The 27039-nt window shown below is 30.7% G+C and overlaps 1 protein-coding gene across 2 annotated transcripts in view; it reads left to right on the top strand.

Moving 5' to 3' along the window:
• Positions 1–819: 819 nt before the first annotated feature.
• Positions 820–27039, top strand: part of LOC116773868 (fibroblast growth factor 3) — a 92244-nt gene continuing 66024 nt past the window's right edge. For both annotated transcript variants that reach the window (XM_032666419.2, XM_032666418.2), the window contains exons 1-3: positions 820–908; positions 1358–1526; positions 22908–23338. In XM_032666419.2, the coding sequence (XP_032522310.1) occupies positions 23119–23338 (220 nt within the window). In that variant the 5' untranslated portion in view covers positions 820–908; positions 1358–1526; positions 22908–23118. The remainder of the gene's footprint in view (positions 909–1357; positions 1527–22907; positions 23339–27039) is intronic.

Genomic DNA, 27039 nt, shown 5'->3' with positions numbered 1-27039 from the left:
AAATTGAATTCAGATTAATATAATTTCAATAGCGTTATTAATAAAACCAGTTTAATTTATTCGTCAAACGGCAGTGAGGTGTTTTTTTTTAATATATATCATTTAAGGAACTTACAATTTCAGTAAAACTAATTTATTTTCAACATAAGCATGAAATTTCACACTTATTTTGATTTCCTCTAAACACGACGCCGTATTTGAACTGTTGACCTTGAGTAGACATCTTTCACTTGAAACAGAGAATCATGACATTTTTAAGGTTATGTAATTTTTATTCAAATAAAGTAATATTTATATAATTTTATTTAATAGTGCGTGGTTTTATATTTTCTATTACCTAAATTGTTCTTGTCATTTAACGTTAACTGATAATGCATCGAGTTACCTAATATTAAGTGTACCAATAAAATTTAATTATGAAATAACTATGCTACCTTAACATCTGTTAAATCGTCGTGATCTCTATATAAGGTAAAATATTTTATAATTTATTTAATATCTCATGAAGTTAATAATTTCATACATATTTTTTAATTAAGGTGTCAGTTTATATATATCAGATTTCTAAATCTTCTAATAATTTTTTTTTGCCCATTAATATAATAAACAAATAATAACAAATTTGATTTTAATTGTAATTTTATTTAATTAATTATATGTTTTATATTAAATAATTCTTATTAAATCAAGATAAACAACACATCAAATATTGATATCATACTAGAAAAGTCTGTTAATTAAGTATTTATTTATGTAAATTTTTTCAGGAAGTCAATTGAGCTAACCGTTCATGAGCTTTTCGCCGTTTGAACTACGAATTGTTCGCCGGCTCAGTATACCGCGACACACCGGACGCTGCGGACGTATAGCGAGTGACGCGCCGCCGAGAACATAACACGCTGATATCGGTAAAACTAGTGACACACCACCAAATATTATAAAACAACGATAATATAGTTTAATTATTTTTATTATTATTTATTTTTTAATGTCAAATATATCTTTCCGGTGATGTCTGCAGTTGCATAACAATGCAGTGAAGGCCGCGTGGAAAAGTGTTTAGTGAAAATTTCGCATGCCAGCACCGTTTCCATGCGATCGGATGTAGAGATTCTGTGCGCTTTCAGCTAAGATCCCCACTTGATCTGAGTTGCGGAACCTCAGCAAAAAGTCCGCCGAAAAAAGTTTCTTTCGCCTGACGACAGTAATCTGATAATTGTCTCGCAAATTTCTTAAGATAGTTAGTTGTCCGAGTGCATTTCGCGTTAATTTAATTTCGGTTTAAACATTTTAGTTGGTTATAATATCTATTTGTTTTATAATGTTTTGTGGTGTCGTGAGTGTATGTGTTTTTCAGATCTGGGCTCGTGTGGTACATATTGCAACTTCCCTCTGTGTTTATTACAGTGTTACAAACCACAAGTGATACAATACAAGAAAGTGAGACTGTGGCGGTTACAGAATATATAATTTTAACAACTATATATTATTTCGAAAGTGCATCGTGATACGCTGACCTCTCACAAGTTAGTATTACTATTAACCTTTATTTCTACACGTGGTGACGTGTGGTCGCTGCGGCCTCGGACACTGAAAATGATTTGATTATTTAATTTAAATACTAATTTTTTTTTAATTTAACCATACATTACGTTCATACTTTTCTTTTTTAACATAATACGTTATCTTCAACAAACGTTAGAACAGATAATGTAGTTAAGGAAAATGGTACTCTCAGTCTAAATTGAAGTTCAAATCTAAAATAACATACCACTTGGAATTTCTCAAATACGTCATACGTACGTTGAGATTTGTGAGTACAATCGGTTGAAAAAAATTACTACAATAAAAACTGTTTCTTTACATTTTAAGACGAAACCTGTTCGATCTGAGCTTAGAAATAAAACAAGTTAAAAAAAAAAAATAACACAAGTATCTCATACATATGGCTAGGTTAATACATACAATATGGCATATATAGTTATGCCTGAAATTAAATTCGGTAGAAATTTAAATATTCATTCAAATATATTATTTGTTTAATGACGATATTATTCGAATATTCGTTAATATACGAAATATATAGCATGATATTTATAAATATATAATTGTATTAAATAGACGCTTACTAAGATTAAAATATGATTGATCAATTGAACTACAGAAGCCATGCTAAGTTAATACTGTTAAGATAAACGTGTTACTTACTGTTAAAATGTTTTATGTAAATTGTGATCTTTAACACGTAATAAAATAGAGGATTTTTTTTTGTTAAATTCGGCTTTAGCTACGTTATTAATATATGAGTTTAATTCAACCAATAATACTAATGAGTTTGCATAAGTTAATTATTATTTTTATGTGACTCGAGAGGGGAAAAATAAAAAAAAAATAAAAGAAAAAAGTTTTTTTTTTAAGAACTCACCAGACCCGTAATAGGATTGGGTGATCTGAAGATGTTACTCCATGTTTGGTTTCGGCGCCAAAAACAGTTCGTTATGGCCTCCTTTAAAGGGTCCGTGGTCCATACTAATTGGCGAGTCATTTTTAGTCTGCGATAACGAAGCACATTTTTTGACTTACTCGCTTTAATATTATAAAATTATGATACGTGTGACATGCAACTAATATATGTTACCTAATATAAAAGTAATATATCCCGAATATATTGTACGGATTCAAAAAACAATTGGAAAGTAGAAATAGACATGTGCCACTTGCGATTTCATTCCTAGACTTGGTGATTAGCCCAAATATATTTTAAAGATATTGTTCTAGATTTTTGTTTAATCCCATTCTATTTATTTTAAGATATATTTATTTATTCTACCTCGTAAGATTTCCATATATTATAATTTATATTACCCATCAACCAAACTTTAATTTCCGTTACGCAATCCATTCTGTGATGTATGGTTCGTACTGAGAATTCACTGGACGTAGCTTCAAGAAATACTAACTAAATATTGTATATAGGTGTTGCATATCCGAGGGGTCAACGACCGCACGCTAGAGCCTACTGATAACGATTATTTGGCAACACTTCAAGGTTTCACGTTATAGTGCATGATTTGATATGAGAATTACGAATGAAAAAAAAATTTTTTTCATAATCCTATTGACCTTGATTTCTATGTTTTAAATAAATATTTGCTTGAAGCATATTACTTCTATTGTGTTATGTGATGTTCCTATAGAATATAATATAGATTAATATGAATGTGATCAGTTTCTTAAATAAATAGGTGCTTTACAAGGCCCCGGCTAGAGGCCTTATTGTCTAAATAAAATGATTTGTTGAAATTTTATCTTAAAGTACTCACGACTGTGGACGGTTTGAAATGAATCAAACGAACGAATAACTTTCGGTTGAATTCGGTTATACCAGTTGTTAATAATACCGATACAAAACACTTTGGCACGCTCGAAAATTTTTTCATAAGCGTTCCCAGAAATCTTCGACGATCAATTTAAAAAAAAAAAACGACTACAATTCTGTTACATCATTATTAAATTTAATTATATATTGATAGTAAGATCCGTGAAGCTGCTAATATTTTCGGTTTTTTTTTTAACAATGAGTTAATTTATTTATATCCATCATCATCATCATCATCATCATCATCATCATCATCGCAAGAGTCTTTGCAGACTCGTCGTGGTCATCACGTATCAGTGATCCGTGATACATGATGACTTTCTTGCGAAGATAGTTGCAGTGGTTTCCCCTTGCCTTCTGCCTCAGAACTTTTAGGGGACATTTATACCCCAAGGCTTGTAACCTCTTCCAGCCAGAATCCCTGCCGGGCTTGTGGTTATCCGCCAGTGCTCGCTGAATCTATAATTAATTAAAAATATTATCATAGTTTTATAATGATTTCTGTAACTATTATGGAGTCCAAAACAAACACTCGACTGTTATATATATTAAAACTATAGATTATTAAAGTCAAACGAAAATGGACCTTATGATGCTTAATTTCCTAAGTAATTATTATATTTTCGTATAAACACTGAACGATATCTTGTTATCATGTAATCTTATCAGTGGTTGATCGATTTGCTAAGAACTGTTTCGTTAATAGTGAATGGGTTATAGTGGCGTGCAAGTCACGTCATCTTTCCGTTGAGAGCGGGATGCTGTGATGGGTTTCGAGTCTTGACTCCCAAATTGACTTAGGTTTATTTATTGCACACGTTGAACTCCCGATTTAAAGCAACTCATAATGAGATCTAAGACTTTCCCGAGTTTTATTCATTTATATGAAACTACAAACCACTCCCGACGTTTCGGTTACTTTTCAGCAACCGTGACCACAGACGAGACGAGACTAGTTTTGTACAAAAATAAAGCACGCGTAGTACATCCGTAAAACTATTAGTTTCATATAAATTAAAGCAACTCAGTTGATTGTACACAACATATGTATGTATGCTAATTCAATTGTTTTATATTCTTATAGCTTAGAATGAAATTAACACGAAAGGTTAACGTACTCTGTTATTAGGACAGATTTTTTTTTTATGTTTACATACGTCTGAAGTTTCTTACATAATGCAAAGGAGATAAAACAATGACCTCGGCGTTTTCGTTGCAACTAAATATAGATAGGAATATTTCAGTGACGGACGGAGAGACGGACAAATAAACACTTCCTCGTCCAGGGAAATGATGTTTGCTTAAATATTAATGGAAATTATATAGATTATATTTAAATTAAGCGATTTAATGCTTTCCTTTCGAAATACTTACGAATTACGATATATTACTATTTTCTAACAAGAATTATATAATTACGTTTTACTGAAGACAAATTCAAGCGGTTTTAAATTCTGATATTTATATCACCTATATTTTAATGTAAGTTTATTATGGATAAGCCATCAGAATTTCGCAGCAGCACCCATATCTGTCTGGCACTGATTTCTGATAACGGGAGGAGTACATAGATAAAAAAAAAAACGAGATATAAATTACTTATCAGCGTTTTTTATCTGTTAAAAAAATCAAGCGGAAGTCAGCGACTGAAATTCTTGTGTAAGATCTTGTATATCAGATGTTTGTTTTGTCGCATACCTTACGGTTTGTGGGAAAATGATAGAGCCCACAGCTGGGTTGGTTTATCCCAAAAATCTGTGTATTATATAATATGCCAGTTCTTACAGGCTTCAACAATCGATTCTATGAAATTCATAACTATCCACGAATTATAATGAATACATAAGTATTGTATTGGCCACGCGATTTAGATAAATACACCCACACTAAATACGCAGCGTTTCCTGTTTTTGATTCATGAATCGTTAAAACGCTAGTACCATCGTAGGTTTATGAAATATATAGCAAACGGTCGGTATGTAGTGTGAGAGGACTTGTGGTAATATTTATTTTCTATTGTCTTGCATTTCTTCTATTTCGGTAGCAGCTCCACGTCTAACGTAAACTTATAAGTTAGGTTATATAAGCAGTGATATCTCATGCTGTTATCAGAGTTTTTAAATTATTTATCTATATGAAGGCATGCTTTAAATAACTAATGAGGAAACCAGTTATGTTGAACCGACTTGGCCTTGGACGAATGAAAAGTTACCAATAATTTGATAAAATAATACCGTATTGATAGAAAATTCTATATGAGATGTAGATAATTATTAATGAGAAGGTCATTGTAAGCGGAGATCTAAGAATGGTCGGTTCACAGAACAAATCATTTACTGCTCTCATGACATCGAAAACGGTGCAATACAGACATTAGATTTTAATATAAAATACTACGCGATTTAACCTTTAAATGGAGCTGCGAAAATCGAGTAAAATCGCGCGAAAAACTAATATTAAATTTATTTTGTTTGTTGTTTTGGTTAGCTACAAACGCACAAAGTAATAGTAGGTAGGTTCATTCACAACGTAACATTGTAATCGTTGTGGGTCGACACACTCGTATATCTATTGTGACAGAATAACATTATGTTAAATAATTTAGTCTATATATGTATATAGACTAAATAAACTTATACAGTAGATTAATTGAAGAACATAAGCTTTTACTGCGTCAAGCCAATGTTAAGGTTAAAATTTTGGAAGTCGTAATATTATTATGTATATAAATCTTGCGAGAAATGCCATTGCAATGACTTTAAGTATATAGTCATTATGTACAGAATACAAATTATTGAAAAACATTAATTCGGAGGCGTGATTAATACATGGTTTTATTTAGAAAATACATAGTATATTAATAATTAATGAAAGTAAAAAGGTTATATATAAAAGAATTGTTACAGAATATAGACATGTGATTTATTTAGGAACACTCGTTAATACTAATCACACAGAATAAATCAATAATATACCTTCCAATACTTGACATTCACGATATAACTCAACGCAACCTTTTAAACATTGACATTTTGTAAGAGAAATTTCTTTTTTTATTTGTTTTAATACAATATGCTAATGTAATGACGCGTCAATTTGAAAAATATTTGCATAATTTGGAATTGTTTTAACATATATAAGCTGCACCTGTCCGAAATGAAGGGACCTGTTTAAAAAAAGATAGTGTGAGAATGATACTTGTCATCAACGTTCTGTTCGTTATTAACATATTTTACGTTTTAAAGTTTATTTAATGCCGTATATTATGTGTTTGAATACAGTTCACTTTGGCTGTATACTTCGGATTGTACTCAGTTGTCAAACTTATTTGACAGATACGTCAAGCGTGTATAATGCATAGCGAATTAGCGAATCGGTAAACTACGTTCATAAATCTAAACACAAATCGATAGAACTTTATTTGATAGATCCGTTTAAATAAATAAAAAAAATGAGAGTATTAAATGACATTTTCATAAACATAAAAGTCGTGAGCCTTTGATATTATCAAAGGTAAAATTTATAATGCGTTAAGAATTATTTCTAAACGGTGTCAATGGGTTTGAAAGCGGTAAGGACTCGCTAATTGGATTTATAAAAAAATGTTTATATACCTTTGTTATTATTTTTAATAAATAAATTCGTTTGTTAGTCTGCAACTTGAGTCGTCGATTTAAATCACAGATCGGATTGTTTTTCATTCTAATGGCGATGCAGTTGTATCAAATGAAAGTCAATTAACCTCGTTAAGGATGATCGAAATGTCGGTCGGCTTGAAAAAATAGTTGTCGGAGCGGTCATTTACGTTGCGAAACTATATGTGTATTATTAGCTCGCTGAGTCCAATACCTGTCGCTGAAATAAATTGTGTAATTGTTGCTTTCCTGTCGCTTTACGCTTCTAAATTTGGTGCTGGCCGGTGTGTGCTTTGTTTAGTGTCATTAGAAACTCTTTGGTCGTTCTCAAAGACCGGAAAGTTTGTATTCATAAATATTTTTTGGACTTGCGGCGGCGTGTTGGAAGCATGTCTGGTTTTCTATCAACTCAATGACAGAATGAACAGGCGAGGTACCAGGTAATAGGAGATAATATTTATATGTTAATAAAATGCTTTAAATATTCGGTCATATCTTTTTGGGTTGTCACAAACTCGACTCGGAAAACTACACGAATATGTCTTTAAGGGGCTTTTCGAATAATTTAATAAATTAATATTCATTCCGTTAGAAAAGTGTGCCGCGGAAGAAAACCGAGTAGTGGACTATATTAACACCGAGTGATTAAATTCATTAAAAAATATTTATCAAGTACAAGGTTTTTATATAAAACGTAATTACGAAATAACAAAGGGCACCGGTATGAGATTAGTTAAAATTACCCAAACTTAATTCACTTGATTTATGTCTTAATTTTCATGGATGTTGCAGATTGCATCAGCATAATTAAAGTCCTTAAGCACTTAGTATTCCCGATTCGGTTGGCCGATAAGATTTAGCGACCTCCTGGATTTGATACATACAACCACCTATAGCTTTGCTAAAAACTTCAACACTTTAAAATAAAATTAACCTTAGAGTTTAACAGCTATTTATGACTTACACATTACACTCCCGACTTCACTTTGTTAAGAATGAAGCTACTATATTTAATTCAATTCGGTTCAATAGTTTTTGTTTAATTGAGTGACAAACGCAGAGAAATTTCCGCGTTAACAGCATCAGTTAATTAATAAAAAAAAAAAACAATTATACGGAACCTTTAATATTTTTTGCATGAAACAGACGTCTTATTTTAAGGTTTAAAATTTGTTTCATAACAACACGTAAGAGAAAAATAACTGAAACATTACTAATTTAATACGGTACTTTGTATTAAAATATAATTAATTATAAGTTATTCATTGCGGTTGTTAGTTCAAATCTTCTTTATCTACTAAAGAAACATATAAAACTACAAGTCAATTTGTAATTATGTCTGACGTATAAAAAATATTGACTTGAGAAAATGTTACTGAATATATTTAAGTCGAGAACTAATTAAGGTTCACACTTTCCGTGAGTCAACAGGTTTGTTCATAATAAGGTAAATTTGTTCTGTACTTTCACTTCAATAAACACAAATAGAAGGTAGAGACGAAAATTTAAAGTGTAAAAGTTAGCTAATAATTAAACTAGATGGCGCTTATGATAAACAAAAAGTAAGGTAGTTCGATATAATATAAATTAATAAGTATTTATATGATTCTACGATTATATAATCTTTATGAATATAATATAATTTACGAAGGAGAATCAAATAATGTATATTATTTATCACAGCTTTTAACAACTGTCGCAACAAATCTCAAAGTAAACTCAATAAAATACGAACGCACTGCATCGAGATCTAATGGCGTCGTTATATTCAACCATAAAATTTTATTAAATATTTTGAATATCATATTTTATCTGTGGTTGGAAATATTAGAAGGAAGTTGTCAAGTTATAAAATGACATTTACCCATATTTCTCTATGGCACATGTATTTTTTTTATTACAGAACCAAAAAGTTTGTAATAATATTAAATTAAACATTTTCGTTAACTCTACTTCTCTATTTATGCTGATTTATGTCTCACAAATTATTGCAAAATATAACTAGTGAATTAACCACTCGGATGCAGTTCCACAACACAAGGACTGGTGACTGTTCTTATTATACACAATGCATGAATTAAAATCAACGAAAAAAATAATTAGACTTTTTTTACTAGTTCAAAGTTTAAACTACCTTTGCATACAACAATACTTAAAAAATAATCTTTATAGATATAATTATAGTTTTGTATAAAAGATATATATATAAGGAAGCAATTAAATTAGAAAATTTGTATGAAATTAATTTTATTACATAGCATACTTTAATGATAACAAAACCTGAGGTAATTTATACCGTCTAAATAACCTTTCAAATGCTTTATCGTACAGATTCACTCACAAATTTTGTTTATATATTATATTGTTATATACTATATAGAGCCTTAATTAAGCCTTATTTAAATTTTAAGCGTGAATTATTGACATTCAAGCCGTCGGGTTAATGGGAATAACACGCTAACATTAATTGATTTATATAAAAATGCTAAACTTTAAAATAGTATTCAATTAAATATGTTAGTTTTTGAAGAGCCTACATGAGTATTATTGACGAGTATCAGTATAACCTAACGTTACTGTTTAATTTAACGATTATTTTACATATTTAATTTTATTTAACATAGCTATTTCCAAAGATATATCATGTGACAGACATCTTAACCATTGATAAAAAAAAAAAAAAAAACAAAAGTCAAGTCCAAAGTACTTAGTGTGAGTTGAAGAAGCTGCATGATATCGTCTCATCAGATCCATCAGTACGCACGTGCTATTTGAAACAAGTTAAAAATAAATTAAGTGACGCACAGATAACACTACTGCTTGTTACCGACTCGTCTCATTCCCGGTGCTTTACTTATATAAATACATAACAATCACGTGACCACGGCTTATGTACTGTATATAACATAATATGTGATATTTATATGAAAATTAAATGGTGCGAAGCGTAATCGTTCAGAAATACAGTGAATTACGATGAGAATAAATGTTTGGATGCTTTTGAGGCTTATTTAGTTTAAGTAGTTTTTATAGGGCATGTGAAAGACTAGATTTATGGGATCTAAAACCCTGCAAGTAGGTTAGCCATTAAGTCAGGTTCCGGTACTTAAAAAAGGATAAATTTACAAAATGGCAACACTTAAATACAATTTCTTTCACATCTTTTTGCGGGAAACAGCGAAACATGGAGAATAAACCCATTATTACGAAGACCTCCAATATCCGACTTCCCGAAAGTAATTTGGTCATTTAAAGTGAAACACCGGTTTTTATAATTACCGGTTATTTACGGTTCGCAGATATGAAATGTCAACACCGGTCATAATTTCAAATAGAGTTTAATCTTTTCTTTGCATCGCAAAATACGATATTTTTTTATTTATTTTTAATAAGCCTAGATTAGTAATAATAAAATTTATTTTCGATTACTAGTTCTTACTTAATATTTGTAACAAATGTAATACAACGATAATTTAGAACTAGAAGAGATATCAACTAATATCTAAATGTTTTATTGCTTGCATAAATTTAATACAATGGCCCGTTAAAGCATTTAATTTCACAATGTTGTTAGTAGTAAATAGATAATAAAATTCAACACACGTAGAATAAATCTGTAAAATTTATTAGAAAATATTACAAATAGTGGAAACGTCATTATTATGTAAATATATACAGATATATAAACATAGTATTTATTGAAGGAACAAAGTCAGATGTTAGACATTTATCAGTACAATGTTTTGTGTCGTGCTCCCAATACTTAATTTTACTAAGCGGTGGTCAATATGTACGTAATTGAGTGATATAGTCTGTGGTTATCATTCCTCGCTAGAAATATAATTAATACAAAGACATTAACGAACGGTACTCTAATCCGGACTTAAACAGAGTGTAGTTTAGCCTAAAAAATATTTTATGTGCTCAGCAACTCCGCGTATAACACAGTCACTCGACTTTTGCATCACAATTACGTTTATTAACTCAAAATTATATCAAAACCGATTTATACGTGAACACAAAGCAAGCATCTTCCAACTTTGTATTAAAGCAATTAACTTAAACCGTTTAAAGTTAACGCCTTTTTCGTATAACCGTAAAATTCTACGACCTTGAAATTTACAAACAATTTGTTGATTAAAATTTATCGCGGCATAAACGTTGCATCGTTTGTGGAGAACCAACATAGTGTAACATAGTATCCACAGGCGTACGTCAAAGTTTTCCCTTACATGAATATCTTGATGCTTCGTAATATCAATCAAAGTAACAGTGTACGTCAAAACTGGGTTAGCTTATAGATTCACAATATAATAATCTCAAAGGTTTATATATTTCGCATGTTTAACTAACGAGGACTTATCATATAGTTGCTAGTAACTAACGTACTTTCAGAATGTTCTGGCAACTTTTAAAGTTAGTCTTCCATGGTAAGAAATACAGTTACAATTGAGGTATGTCTTAAATTCTATGTAATTAGTTTTATGTTTGAATCAATATCGAAAATCGAAGCAAAACTTGAAAGCCAATTAGTTTTTTTTTTGTCACATCCGGTTCTACGCAAAATACTAAATTTATTACATTACAGATCTTATTACAGAGCACTAGAGTCGATTGTGGTTTGAATGATTATGTAACTTCAAAACTAGATTTGACCATACAATGCCTAAAGTTTAGGCCTTTTTTACTCACGTGTCATCTGGGTTCAAGGCGGTATGAAAATGCGTAATTGTACTGTATATCTGTTATATCCAAAATGTTTGATGGCGGACTTACAAAATAAATTTAATTATAGATGTGCTACAGTTTTGTCACGCCATCTAGCGTCGCTAGTTCTCAAACCTAGCGAGTGTATTACTAGATGCGTCGCATCTATATTGGACGTGCACTTCAGTGTATGTCATTATCCAATTGTTATGTAACCCGGCGACGACCTAAAATTGTATCTGGCTGAGACGCCAGCTAACACTACGGGCTGGCTGATGTATAGGGTTAAAGAATTACGTAGAAACGAACTAGCAAATACACTTGATGTGCCTGTATTTATACTACACTATTTGTTCGAACATATTGCTTTAGAAGACATAAATTAATAGAGCGTTTTCCAAATATTTCGTCACAATATAAATGTTCAAAGTACTTGAGCCGCTAGCAGCCAAATAACTCTGCTAAATTTGAAAGCAGCTAGAACTTCTAACTAAATTGTAATTCAAGGGTTAACGGAATTCTCTAGAATTTACAACTTAATATTTAAAGGCATTTAGGTGAATCGAGTCTGTTATCATCTAGATCGTTAGACGGAAATTTTTTCTAACATTAATGTGAGATTAGATGGTTATTTTTGTTTATTTGCTTATGATTTTGTGGAAAACCGTTGTAATGAACAAAAATTATAGAGATAATGTCTTGTTTCATTTACTGTTGGTTAGTATTGTGAATTATAGTCGGCACGTGTCCCGATTACTAACGGATACGTTCTAAAGTTTCTGAACATATATTATTTTCTTGTATTTCATTACGTTATAGTTAAAATTTATTTTTAAAAAGTCATAATTTTAGTTCGATTAATATGTCATATGATAAATGACAGCTGTATTAGTGTTATTTTTTATACATATATCTATCTCTTTTTGTTATTAAATGTAATATTTTTGCATAAAGACCTTGTGTGTTTAAGGACAAATGTGGTAACGAGTCGTACTTTCACCTTATCAAAGCACATGTGCTATAAACGCCAGTTTGACTATCGGAAACACACGCGCCTGTGTTGTGGACGTTGACTTTTTTTTGGCTCGTTTTTATAAACGTCTCTGCACAAAATATAAGTCCTAATTCCTATTTAAAGACGATCGTTAAGTCTCGACGCGACGTTTTCAAACAATGAGCCATCAAGCAGTTCGAGTTTCTTAAACATTGTTGCAAAAACTGTCAACAACTTCTTCATACTAATTCTGTTTCATTTGAATAGAAACGGTTATCGAATCGCTGCCTTTTCCCGTGGTTTTTCACGCAAAGTATAGTACAAGTATTTTAAATTAAACTAAAACTTTATTTATATTTAATCTGTGGTACTGCGGTATAATGCATTGTCCCGTCGTTATTTCTTAATATTTTTGCAAGAAGAGTTAATTTTCATTTACTTACTAGTAATGAACGTATTTATCTTACAACCTTTGACGTTTCCGAACGTGCCAAAAAATCATATTTATGTACAAAAAGTATCTTACATTACAACATTTATGGCTAATTTGAATGACAGGTAGGTAACATATCCAGTTTTTGAAGTGTGCACAGATCATTAGCGACTCGAAACGGTAAAATATACGTTCCCCCGTGCTTCAAAACGGTTTGATTGTTGGCGGTTTTTTTTTTTGTGTCTCGAATACATTTGAAAAGCTACAAGGGAAAGTATCGTTTACAACGAATAGCTTTTGAGCGTTCAATGACTGCGTTTGACTTATTCAATAATATATTAAAATTCATATTATATAAAAATTAATGTCACTCGAACCATTAAATGAAAAAAATATATAGTTCGCTTTCATGTAACGACCGTATATAAAAAGTATTAAAAAAAACACGTAATAAAAATGTTTTATATCTTTTATTGTACCGTGTGTACTTATCAGATTGAACCTTATCCAACATTTGAACCTATTAGTTAATTCAACTGACTAATATGGTAACATTCTAATTGCAAAAACAAAAGTGAACAAGTGGATAAGGCTGTATATTTCCAAGTAGGAGTCCAAGATATCGTCAAAAAAAAATAATAATATATATATATGGTAGTGTATTGATCACAATATAATTTCCACAAAAATGATGAATTCAATGAAAATGTTATTGTATAGTGTAGAACACAGTGATGTAAAGTATTCAATGAAGCATTTTTAACCCTAACCACTTGTACTTGGAGTAATTTAATTATAGTCCAATTAAACAATCCTATTAACTGGATATGTTCCGCGACTGATGCCTGGTAATTTTCTAGAACGAACTGGGCTAGAATTACGTTCATTATTATTATCTGTGCCCATATTATAAGCTTTTTAGTTAGCCAAAACTATTATTGTTAACGAGTTTACAATTTGAAGAGATGTAACTACTATTTTAGGCGCAATAGTGGAACAGACACATTAGAGTCATTTTGACACTTAATGCAGTATTATATTAGTTAAAGTCATAGTAATGTGTTATGTTTATTAAAAAGAAAAAATGTATTTGTAATACGTTTTATATATAAAAAATAATTTAGTGCAATTCTTTCCATTTAACTTTGCTGTGTTAAAATCCAAGTTCATACTATCGCGCAATTCTCAAAAAGGGATACAGAATTTTCGCTACAGATGTTTATGTTAGGTCGTCAACAATTTTATAACAATAAGAAATAAAATATAATCGTTCTGGCAACACCATCACAGATAACAAAAACATTTCTTGCTAGAACCTATATTATATAACATATGTGTTAGATCGAGTTACAAGTCTAAGCATGAAGTGTTAGAACAATTCTGTTATAAGAACGTAATAAAATAGAAATGCATTCCATGTTGGATCTTCTGCTTTACATATACGAATTCCCAAACGTCTTGCTATGGAACTGAACCTATATGTTAATGTGAACCTTAAGTCATTAAGGTAAGGTTTAATTTTATACTCATTACGTCCTATTCAGAACATATTTGACATCTCTTGAAACAACTGTCAATGATTGAGGTTATGTTTTTAATTTTGTATAGTAAAAAGGTTTTATTTCTTTGTAATCTGTTAGACATTTGAATTTGTTTTTCCTATAATCTCGACTTATGTTGGAGCTATTTTAATAACTGTCTGTAAATGTTAATTTTATTTCACGTAATGGGAGTTGTAATGCCAGTTATTTGTTATATTTTATTTGAGTTAACAGATTGACAAGTTTATAATAACTATAAATGCTTTCTTTGGCTGGACAATGGAATTTTTGTGGTCGTTTTGAGAACATAAAATTTGGGTTAGACAGCATCTCGCCTTGTTTACGACGAGAGTATAAAGGCGATTTGTTCGACATGTTTCGCCAGACACGTTTACTTATTTTTATTCAAAGAATAGGCGGACGTAAAGACGTGCAACATTATGCATAATTTTATTTAACAACTTATTTAAAAAAAAAACATTTCTGTTATGAGATAAACAGTTTGTGTCGCTTGATATGTGAAGCGATTTATTTTTCTCTAACATTTGTTTACGGCAGCCGGGTCTGAAGGGCGATCGATAGTCTGAATCCATCGCCAACAAGTTAACGGCTCTGCTTCACACGTCAATCGTATCTGATTCTTGTTAACGCTCAGGAGCGTGTTCCCTTCGACGTCTCGTCCATAGATAACGAATCCAGACCACAGATTACAAACTAATAGAAACTACTTTCGCATTTAATCCGCTCGGATTTGAGCATTTCTGTTCCGCGTGAATAGATAATTATATTAAATGAGTATCAGTTATTAGCTATCAATTAATTTTCTTCGTTCAGAAACTGATCATGCAATATCAGATTTGAAATACACCTATTCCAACTATAAGACATCCATAAACACTGCACTGTACGGAATTAAAACTCTGAAATGACTCATTTCAGTATAAAAGATTTAATAGCTGAATTCTTTAAACCACGTGACTCCATTGAGATATTAGTGGTGTTTACAGCAACCGAAATAGTTCACCGTCCCGCGGCTAATTGCCAACTAACGGTTCACGTAACCAATGAACCGGCGACTAGATACGAAACACAGATCCGGTATCAATATTTGACATGGCTATACACTATGGAGGTCGTATAGCTGTACGGATTGGACTCTTGCTTTTTTTCTGATTTATGAAATTAAAAAAAATATATATAAGAATAGATTTTTTTTTTATGAATGAAGGGATATATATTTTTTTTTTTAGGGAAATGTAGAGCATGAATGTTTAAGTCTATGATAAAGAGATTTACGTTAGTAAAATATCTTTACAATCTTACGACCGTAAGGTGACTTGAACAAATGACGCGAATAAATTTATCATAGTAACGGCTTACAGTTTTTTATGTGATTTTAAATCTTATCCGGTACTTTGAAACTCTTAAAAACTTCGCTTACTAATACTTAATTTAATTTCTTGTTTAGTACAATATTTTTATACTTATAATTTATACTAGGGATATATATTAAAATGGCATAACATAGCATCATTCATGAGTGGCATCGACTGTATTCTGTCACAAGTGTCTATTATACATTACAAAACGTCTTCCATGTGACCCCTCGCTGTTTAATTCATTGGTTTTATAGATAATATCGATAATTTCCTTCGTATCCCAAGCCCCTACAATTGCATAATTCTTTGTGAGCGATATAAACTACGCTCTTATCTGAATAAAGTTCAAACAGCGCTTTATTTCAAACATAATTTGACATTGGACTTACGTTGTTGGTTTCATTTACATTTTTTTTTAATGTCATCTGTCAAATTGACAAAAGCGTGTTTGTTGATTAAAGCTAGCGATTGTTGAAGCCCATGCAAACGTCATAAAATGTACAGCCATTTTTGACATTGAAATAGTTATATTGTTTTTTTATTTTTAAGCATAGGTAATTATATTAAATTACCCATTTTTACATTCACAATAAATGTAAAATTTTTATTTATATTTAATCTGCGGCTTCGTTCACAGTGATTCTGTGAAATATTTTGAAAATATTCAAAGAATATATTAAATGTTTTTTCAATAGTGTCTTATAAATTGTCCACATATACATAGTTAATGTGTAAGAATTTATACTGTATATATATGTATCTACATTTGTTTGTCCAAATACGTGACTACCCATAAGAAACCAATAAATCGAACGAGTCATTAATATGTTATCTGTATCATAAATCTATGAATTAGAAACGCATTTGGCCTATATAAGTAATGTGTGAATATTAGTTTGTGTTAATTCTGTGGTATTTTGAACGTCTTTACAAACGATGCCGACCAATATGAACATATTTGGGTAAAACATTTGGGATTCAAATTTAATTGAAGTAGATATCACAGTGTGTACTGGGTTTTATTACCTTATAGTGATTGATCTCTCCGTTACGTTAATGTTACCGGTTGTTCAATAATTTATATTTTTCAATTACATTTTAGTATTTACATGACAGGAAATGTTAAGTTTTGTATGCGGTTCCATCAAAGGTGTTACGTAATATTTTAAACTATCTTAAAACTTAAAATAAGTAAGGATTAATTCGTATTTTAAATTATACATTTTACTGCAGTCTAGTAAATACTTTTTTTAATAAACTTAGAGTATATAAATGAAAATATATGTATGTTTTAATAACGGTTAAATTCCGTACCTCTTTAACAATTATTAATAGTTCTACACACAGGCTTGTTAACTGATGTCATGGCGGCTACATCAAAACATTAATTGTGAACTATTTAGGATGTCAGGATGGCAAAAATTGTTCAGATGATACGCTGACTCCAAACTATTCGTATCGTTGTAACTTCCAGCCGTGAATTGACAAAATTAATGCCACTTGGCTGGTCTAAACACTTAAATTGCTTGTATTTAGTCATAAATAATAAATTACGTGAATAATTACCCTAATGACATATAAGAGTTGAGAGAAGACGTAGTCAGAAACGAGTGTTAATGTCATAAAATTCGATAACATTGTGTAACATTAAACATGCCTTTAGAATGTTGATCGGGAGATACGGTAATTAGTTTTCCGATCGCGCTGTACGAGTGTTTGAATATTTAATTTTTTTTTTGCATCGGCGCTATCTGGTCCCGCTTTAATTTTCATTTCGTTTGTGACAATAGTTCCGCCATTTGCAATATCAATTGGCTGTGTAGTGTGAACAGGACAAAACATCAGCTTAATTAACTCTTAATGGTAATTAGTGTCACAGAATTAGATTCTCGATTAAGACGCTAGATAGTGTATACTTCCTACAATGGTTACCAAAATGTTATGTTAAATATTTTTAAATAAATCTAAAATTTTTACATATAAATAAAATAGTTTTTTAATCTAACGTTTTAATTAAACGGAGGTTTTTAAACTGACTGTTGTATTAATTTAAAACAGAATATAATCTGTATTGACGTTTGACATCGGCTGTATGTTTAAGTTCATAATGTAACAATTAATGATGAAAGGGAAAGGTATTTAGTGATTCCGTAATAGTACATCGAGATAATGTTTAGAAATCAATTATTATAGTATATATTGGAACTGCGATCAATATTATAGATAATTATAATAATTGTTAAGCAATAAATAAATATCGTTTTTTATTCAAATTTAAATGAAATCCGGTGTTTCGGATACAGCTCGTTTTTTTATCATTTTCTATCATTTCGTATCTACTATAGAGATAGACGAAAGTGTCATCTCGTCTCCCCGTGATCACGGTTGCTGTAAAGGAACCGTAAGATCGGGAACATGTTTATTTGAAAAAAAAAAATGCATAGTATTCGAAAGATTTAGTTAAATTTATATGTGTACACGCGAAAATCTTAGATAACATTATGAAAACTGTCGTTCCTAGTAAATATAGAATAGATTTTATTATTGAATTCACACAACATCCCCAAATCTAAAATAGTGATGGCATCGTCGCAAAATATTAGATCTAATTCCGTCTCACGTATTGTTAGTGAGTGTATTTGGGGCTGCGGACCGGTTATTGGACTTATCATAAAATAGCATACAGGAGTTCACAGACGTTATTTTATTTAAAGTTATTTATTTTTTTGTACATTAATTTAATTATTTTTTTTTAGTATCGCTACGTTGTAAACAACAATTATTCTCTGATGCGGTATAAGAACGATAACGAAATAAACATAACTTAAGATAGCATTCTCGGAATATTTTTTTTTTAAACGCATCTCGAGAATAAGAATTTAATTTGAACGGAGCGTTTATTAAATGAGTTCGTTATATAAGGTTTTATTGTTTAAATTGATATGACTAAAATAACACAGGTTATATTAAAAAATGTAGCAATTAACGAAAGTAATTCAGAAGTGCTAATGCATTTTAATTCCCTTTAAGATATCACAGCGGGAAACGGAGGCCATTTTTAATTTTGTTTAGGCGTGTATATTTCGCATAACCTTCGCCTGAGCACCGCAACCTGCTGATAATGATTTATAAGACGGTTGTAATTTATTTTTATTGTGATCTCATACGTAATTTACTTCCATACGGTGACGTCATGCTCTCAATAACCAAACGTCAAAATGTTTCCAATAGGGAAGCGGTGAAAATACATCAAAGATCTATATTCGTCGTCTGTCATAGCTGCCAAATGTCCACTCCACTGAAAAAGAATCTCGACTCTAATTGCCGAAACTAATTTCCTTATCAACGTCACAAGTTCATTGCACTCTGTTATCTTTGTATTTGTTTTCCACGTTTTCTAGTTTTTTTTTTATAATGCGTTTGCAATTGTATTATATTTTACTGTATTGTTATGCCTTGGGATTCGGCATACGTTTTATAATCTTAATTTGAAATGGGAATGTTTATTGCGCTGATAAAATCATATTATACTATCTCGGATGTAACGAAACGATCATACAGTACAATGTCATTAAATAATCAATAAAAATATTCAAAGTACCTATAGTTATTTAATGTTTTATTTCATATTTACGTAACCGGTTCAAAATTTTGATATGAACCGTAAAAGCTAAGAGTGTTTGTTAAAATTATATATGCATGAATGTAACTTTTATTAAGAAATATACATTTAGTTATATAATTCAGTCGTAAGTTTTTTTTATTATATGTATCTAGAGTATTTTTACAGCTAAAATACGCATAGATGTATTTAATAATAGATGCCAGTGACCAGTTTAATAGCCTTTTCAATGCCAGACGTTTTTAACATAATACGTTTGTGAGCTAAGCTTTGTGTATTTATAATATATAAAAAAATTGAGTCCCGTAGAAGTTTAAATGAAAACAAACTAGTTACTCTTGCACTATGGCGTCATAAACTTAACAGATAACTATATATATATATAAGTTGTACTTGAAATATATATATATATATTTCAAGTACAACTTCTGGACATATAAAACTCTTCAGCCTATATTTTGTGTTATATAAATTCGATTAACATCGAGTTGCAGTATAACAGACAGACCGCGGGGATTTAGCTAGTCGTATAAAACGACTGTCTCTATCTATTTGTCCCCGTGTGTGGTAAAAACATTTATAATCAATCACCTTGAACTGTTAACTGTTGTGATAACTTTAATTGAAAGGAGTTTATTAAAAACCGATATTATATATAGTTATTGACTGATCTATTTTATTTTTTTATTAAATGTATGTCGCAGAACTTTATTTCAGTAGCTACGACATATATAACAATATATATCATTTCTTCTTATTATTTATCAATAATATTCAAGTTAATCTTTTTTAAATGGTATTTCAGTAACCGGAAACTTAAATGTTATTAAAATTCTTTGAACGGTTTTATGATTGAGATATATTTCTCTTAGATTATATAACAATTTAACAGTTTTATCGCCTGTTAAATATTGCTGGAAGTTTATAATAATTTTAACACAGAAAATAATTGTACAACGACATGGAACAGCACTGAAGGCTGGACGTTTTATACTCATTATCCCCCCACGGAGAATGTCTATATTTTTCATTCTAATGTTTTAATATGCAATCGTAAATACTGTCGTTATTTTACGTCCCTACTACAAGTTTCATCGTCAAACTAAACATTTACTGTTATCAGATAGTATTTATAAATATTCGCGTATATGTTGTTTTATGTAATAAAAACTCTGTCTCTATAGTTTATCCATGAAACTCTTGGTAAGTATACAGTTAATGTAACCTGTGGTAAGGAGCAAATTTTAAAAATCATTATTCATAACAGGCCAGCGAACAGTGACGCGCTAAAAGCTTATAGCTTAAGATTCATTGGTGTCAGTGTTAATCGTCCGGTCAATTAGTCCGTATCAAATAACTGACGGATTGTTTAACAACGAATTCTTAAACATCTCTCGTCACATTAGTGAGATTAATGTCTGTTGTTAATATTGTGTTATACAAATATAATAAAAATATTTTAGTCGTGAATACCTGGCTTAATTGTATTAGGGAAGTTAGTGCATTGCAAAGTATATATATTATTTTGGGACATTCAAAGTTATAGAAAATGAAAATTTATCGAAATCAGGATTCGAACCTGCAATGTCCGGTGTATATCGCTCCAGTTGTTTTAAAAATAAAGATGAATTCTGCAATATAAATTTAAATTTAATCTAAATTATTATTCTTATCCCAAATAATAATAAGAATAGCTTATCTTTAGATTTATCTCTTCTATAGATTTCTTTCATTCGGTGTTTGATTAAATCTTGGCCTCATTTTCTTATTGAAAAGAAAGCGTGAATTGAGACAGCAATTAGAAACTACAATAAATATTGGAAGCAGAGTGAATCAATTGACTGTAGTTAGTATTCAAACTTATTAAACCTGGTATACACTACACGGTGACTTACCCTTCATAAGTGTAAGTAATTTACTATTCAGCATAGAATATCTATTTTTTTTCATTTAATAAGAAATATTTTAAATTTTAAAGAGCACCAAGTATAGTGCTGGACTGTCATCCCATTTGAGCGTAACTGAAAATGGAGCCATAACAATAGTGAATAAACTATCCCAGTGAAATAATTTCCAGATTCACGTTAATGAAATCCAAAATTTAAGTTCAAAATATGATTAAAAAATAAGAAACTATTGATTATTAATATAAATATTTTATACATAAGCCTTTGATTTCAACCTCTCTTTATACTCGACTAGATTAGTGTCGTGTACACTCGCCTTAACATCCAATAACTGATCACTGATTTAGCATTAGCTGTTAATTCCATTGGAACTTGTTCCAAAGCTTTCTGTAGCTACGTTATTAATTTATTTTCAATAATTATTTCTACATGAAATGTGTTTGTGGGAACTACACGCGAAATAGATTGTAAGGAGATACATACCACTTTTAATAATAATTTAAATAATGTTGTTTTAGTATTGAAATAATCAGATTTAAAACTTTCCTCATCTCACATCTTACATCTCGTCTGCCCGTGATCACGGTTGCTGGAAAGTAACCGAAACGTCGGGATTATGTAGTTTTAAAATAAAAATAAAAAATCCGCGTAGTATATCCGAAAATATATTAGTTTCATTTACATTAGTATTGAAATTCATTAAATTATTTATTTTCCAAAGCATTACGTAACAATTATAGAAGATAGTCCAAAATTAATTCTTTTTTAAGACGTGAAGTTTAAAGAGATTTAATTTTTTTTATATACAAAATCTTCATTCGCGATCCTGTCTAAAAACTATCGTGATCAAATTAAGCATCTCACTCATACGAATTCAAAATATCCGGGTTGAAAAAAATCTCCCAAAATATAAACAATTCCCTATAATAATAAACATAACGATGAAATATCCGAGCGCGTGTTTAATATGACTTAGAGGATTATTTCGTTTATCCTTTTGATAATAACAGAATGGCTGACTCTTTACAGAATTAGAAACACGCAAAACATTCAGGCTGTTACAACTTTATGTAACATTTGACAAAATTTTTTAATTAAAAGCTCATCTTTAAGTTTATTTTGTGTGATCATAAAAGTGTAAAAACCAAATTAGTATTTCCAAGCGATACGCAAAACGTAATCACACGTTTATCATGATTTAGCGTGAACCTTACAAGATCGCATGCAATTGATATCTCGTTACATCCACTCAATGCGACATAATTGCATATTGTATGTCATATTTAACGTGTAATTGTCATTTGTTACAGATCGATCCAGCATCCGAACGACATTTAGAAGGCGGTGTGTACCATGCAGCGGAGATCGCCGTCAATAGATTTAATAACGCTGTACACCTGAATACATGATGATGAGCTTGAATGAATCGTGATCGGGACAGGATCGGGTGATCTTTGTAGTGTTGTGGTATGTTCTGTTGAGCAAACGGCGGCCTGGCGGCTGCAATGGGCGCGGCGCAACATGCGCCTGCGCACGCGCCCTCTGCGGCTGCTGCTCGCCGCGCTGGCGCTGGCCTCGTGCGCCGCCGCCCCCGCCCCGGAGCCCCGGGCACAGCGCTCCGCCAACCTCAGCCACATCACCGGCACCTCACGTACAATACAGATGTTCCTAAAGAATCGCTATCTCCAGCTGATGCCGGATGGCACCGTCAACGGCACCACAGAAGGCAACAGCGTTTACAGTGAGTGTTCACTTCTTGCCTAACCATTGCTACTTTAGGTTTTCCCAAGTATCTGATCTTCATCTATTACACTATATACACGTATCGACAGTCCTCACTCCTCGACATGTACACCTCCAGCCGACGCTCAACATTATATTTCCAATATTAATAATCGATTTCTTAATAGTTTTTATTAAAGAATGTTTTACAACTACCATTCGAACCACGTCTCTTATAAACTTTCGCCAATATTCATCTCAATTTGAGACTCGAGAATCAGAAGACGCATCACGCAACTTTGAAAATAGCTTTAGTCTGTGACAAAAACTATTCCAAGTATGAGAAACAAATAAATATAGTATAATGTATGCTGATTAACTTCAGCAACACGGGACATATAAAAGTGGCATTTTATTGCCACGAAGCTTAAGAAATACAGACGTATTACGTTAAATGATATCATTTCTTAGGAAACCACTGCTGGGTTTGAAATGAAATACGCTCCTGGGTCAACAAACGGTTCTACAAACCGATAAATGTGCTCACACTCGAGATTTCTAAGATGCAGGCTCTTATTTTTTATATTATAACGAAAAACCTTTAAAAAACGGAATACATCTCGCAAAGAAAATGTCATATGTAAAAAAATTTGTTTCTCAGACCGTCTATTGGATGTGATTATAATTATAGCTAAATTAGAATATCATCTAAAACATTCTTTTCAACTAATACAATATGCATATTTTTTCGCTAATGGCAACAATAGTGTATATTTTTTTTATTAATAGCAACCAGACAGCCGCCAGACGAATCGTATAATAATAACTTGCTTCCAAAGTTTCAAATTTGCTTAATCTTACGGATTCCACGCCGCGTATAATTTAAACTGTTTAAGATATTTTTTTTTTTTTCAAATCTGACACATAGTATGGGTGTTTAATATTCACATCCAACGTGCATTTGGCATAAATCATAGACGATATAAAAACAAAAGGTTAAAATTGACACCCAAATAACCGGGATGATAGTATAGCATTAGATGTCTTAATAAATATAATTGCTGGCTTGAATATTACTTGTCAAATAGTAATGACTCAATTGTGATCCGAACCGCTCGGGGCGCGTACAAGGAGGTCTTATAACTGAACTCAAACCTTTTTTTTTTTTTGTTTAATTCTGAATCTATTTCGTGTAAAACATGTTTGAGCTTTTATCTCGACAATAAATAACTTGGTATATAATAAATATCAGGTTATGTATAACATCTGCCTCCCGTCTCTGTTGGCCATGAATCACGGCGTTAAATAAAATAAAATTGTCGCGAGATAAAGATTTTAAGCTACTTTTTTAAATTAGTTTTTTTTTGTTTTAAATGTACAATCTAGTTTTATCTTAATGAATATTAAATTACAATCTAGTTTAATCTTATCAATGTGTTTGTAGAAATTAGTTAATATAAATAATATATATATATATATACATACATATTTTTATTATTAAATCTGAAAGAACTTCAAAATCATTTAAAGTTTGAATTAATGAAAAAATTCTCTTACTTCTAACATACTTGTTAATTTTTCTACTGACTTAAGTTTTTTAAATACACCATAATCTTAGTGACATGGTAAATATTTCGTTCGTTCTGGAAATAGAGACAAAAAATGTATTTTTTTTTAATTTCAAGAAGTTTGTTGTAAAATTCGCTTATAATAAAAATATTTTTTCTTATAATTCCCATAAACCTATCAATAAATTACAAAACAAAATGATTACTAGCACAAGTAAGTCCAGCAAGACGGACGAACTGTATCATTAATGGAACGGTTCCCATATCTAAAAAGAAGCAAGAAAATAAAAATATCTAATTAGTGCGTTTAGTGTCTATGATAAATATGCAATTTAAATAACAACCGCAAAAAAATGATGGCAATAATTTCGGAACAAAAAAAGACCGCCAAAGTCGAGCATTGAATATTAATATAAATGTGCTATAAAGCATCCTCCGATACGGGTCTTGTTGATATTATATTTTAATATATATTATACTAGTTTTTGCCAGCGTATTTTGTCGTTTTGGAGCGTATGAAGTTTTTAAACCAATATGTAACCGACCGTCAGCGACCTCTATAGTCTGTGTTGTGGGATTTTGTACGCGATACAACTTATGCCGTGATCCCGGGGGATCCACACGGAATACCGGGATGAATTACAGCCTGTGCCTTGTTTGATTCCTGTCAAATTTAATGAAAATTCGTTATATATATATCCTCACGAATTTTCGCATTTTAGTACAACAGTTTGAGTTGACAAAACAAAAGTTGAAGGTGTATTGGGACGATTGAAGATTGTAAGGGTCATTGTTTTTATGGATGGCAAATAAGACTAGGGCCAAATCGATTGAATTACTTACATATCTCACGTTTGATCTATCGTATAGTTATATGAGAAAATTTTGTGGGAACTAGTCTTAAGGACTTATGTCTGAATAAAAATTCTCGGCTGCTCCTTAAGAGCTAAAAGCATTATCTATTCAAGTAACTATGAAAGGTTCTATGTCAGAGTCACTGACAGCAAATATGTTGAATATTACGTCAATGAATTTCAGAAACATTAGTTACGGAAATTATAATATTATATATATATAATTACTTTATATATATATATATATATATATATATATAAAGTAATTATAACTTACCAACCTCATTATACGCGCAATAAATTATCTTTGATTTTATTTCAATGGTCTGAATCGTAAATAATAAAATTCACAAAACCCCGTAAACAACATCGCTGAATATAAATCACGAGTTTTGATATATCTAATGGCTTTTATATTTATTTCAATATTAAAATAAATACCTGTGTTAATATTATGGTTTATTTATTTTGTATATTAAAATTGTGTTAAATTTGCTTCATTATTATTCCTTTCTTCTTTATTTATATATTTTGAGAATGTTTTATGTTAACGTAACATATGTACAGCAATAATAGGAGGCTGTAAACATCGGGACCGCAATCGAGATGAGATCTCCGAGATAGGTATTGAAGATACTATCTTGAAAGCGAAAGCAAAAGTCTATCCTGAATTTTCCAGTCAGTATAAATCGAGGGTTATTTGAATATATCTTAAATCTGCTTGTGGGAAGAACAATACCACTAGGATCCACTTTTTGTACATTTTTGGTATCATTGTTTTATGATTGAAACCGAACATAAATAAATCCAATCGACGTGTTACCTTCTGTTGTTTAAATTATATATATATATATATATACATAATATATTTAAATTTATCTCCATATAAATTTATAATCAATTATATAATCTATATTATTATATTTGTAATATTTATAGTCTGTATCAGATCTAACATTCTCAAACACTAAAATAGCGTTCAAATATCAGGTCATTCTCCCAGAGCTATAATAAATGTTAATTAATATGACACGCAATTTTAGTCTCTGTCCGGTTGTCATAAGAGCGATTATCGCCGATACTTTTTTTAACAGCAACTGCCAATTTTTTCGCATGTAAGTGTTTCACGTGTTTTTTTTATGTATCACTATCATGAATGGAATTTGTACCGGGTTCGTATAAAGTTACATGGCAGGGTAAATAATGATATTATTTAACCTATTTAGAATTTTATGAAATTCAAATGATACTGCAATGTAATTTTTATACGTATGTTTGTTGCCTCATTACTTTGAAAC

This window comes from Danaus plexippus, chromosome 20 (genome assembly GCF_018135715.1).
Source record: "Danaus plexippus chromosome 20, MEX_DaPlex, whole genome shotgun sequence".
NCBI lineage: Eukaryota > Metazoa > Arthropoda > Insecta > Lepidoptera > Nymphalidae > Danaus > Danaus plexippus.
The sequence above is the reverse complement of the archived record's forward strand: the minus strand, read 5'-3'. Positions and strand labels throughout refer to the sequence as shown.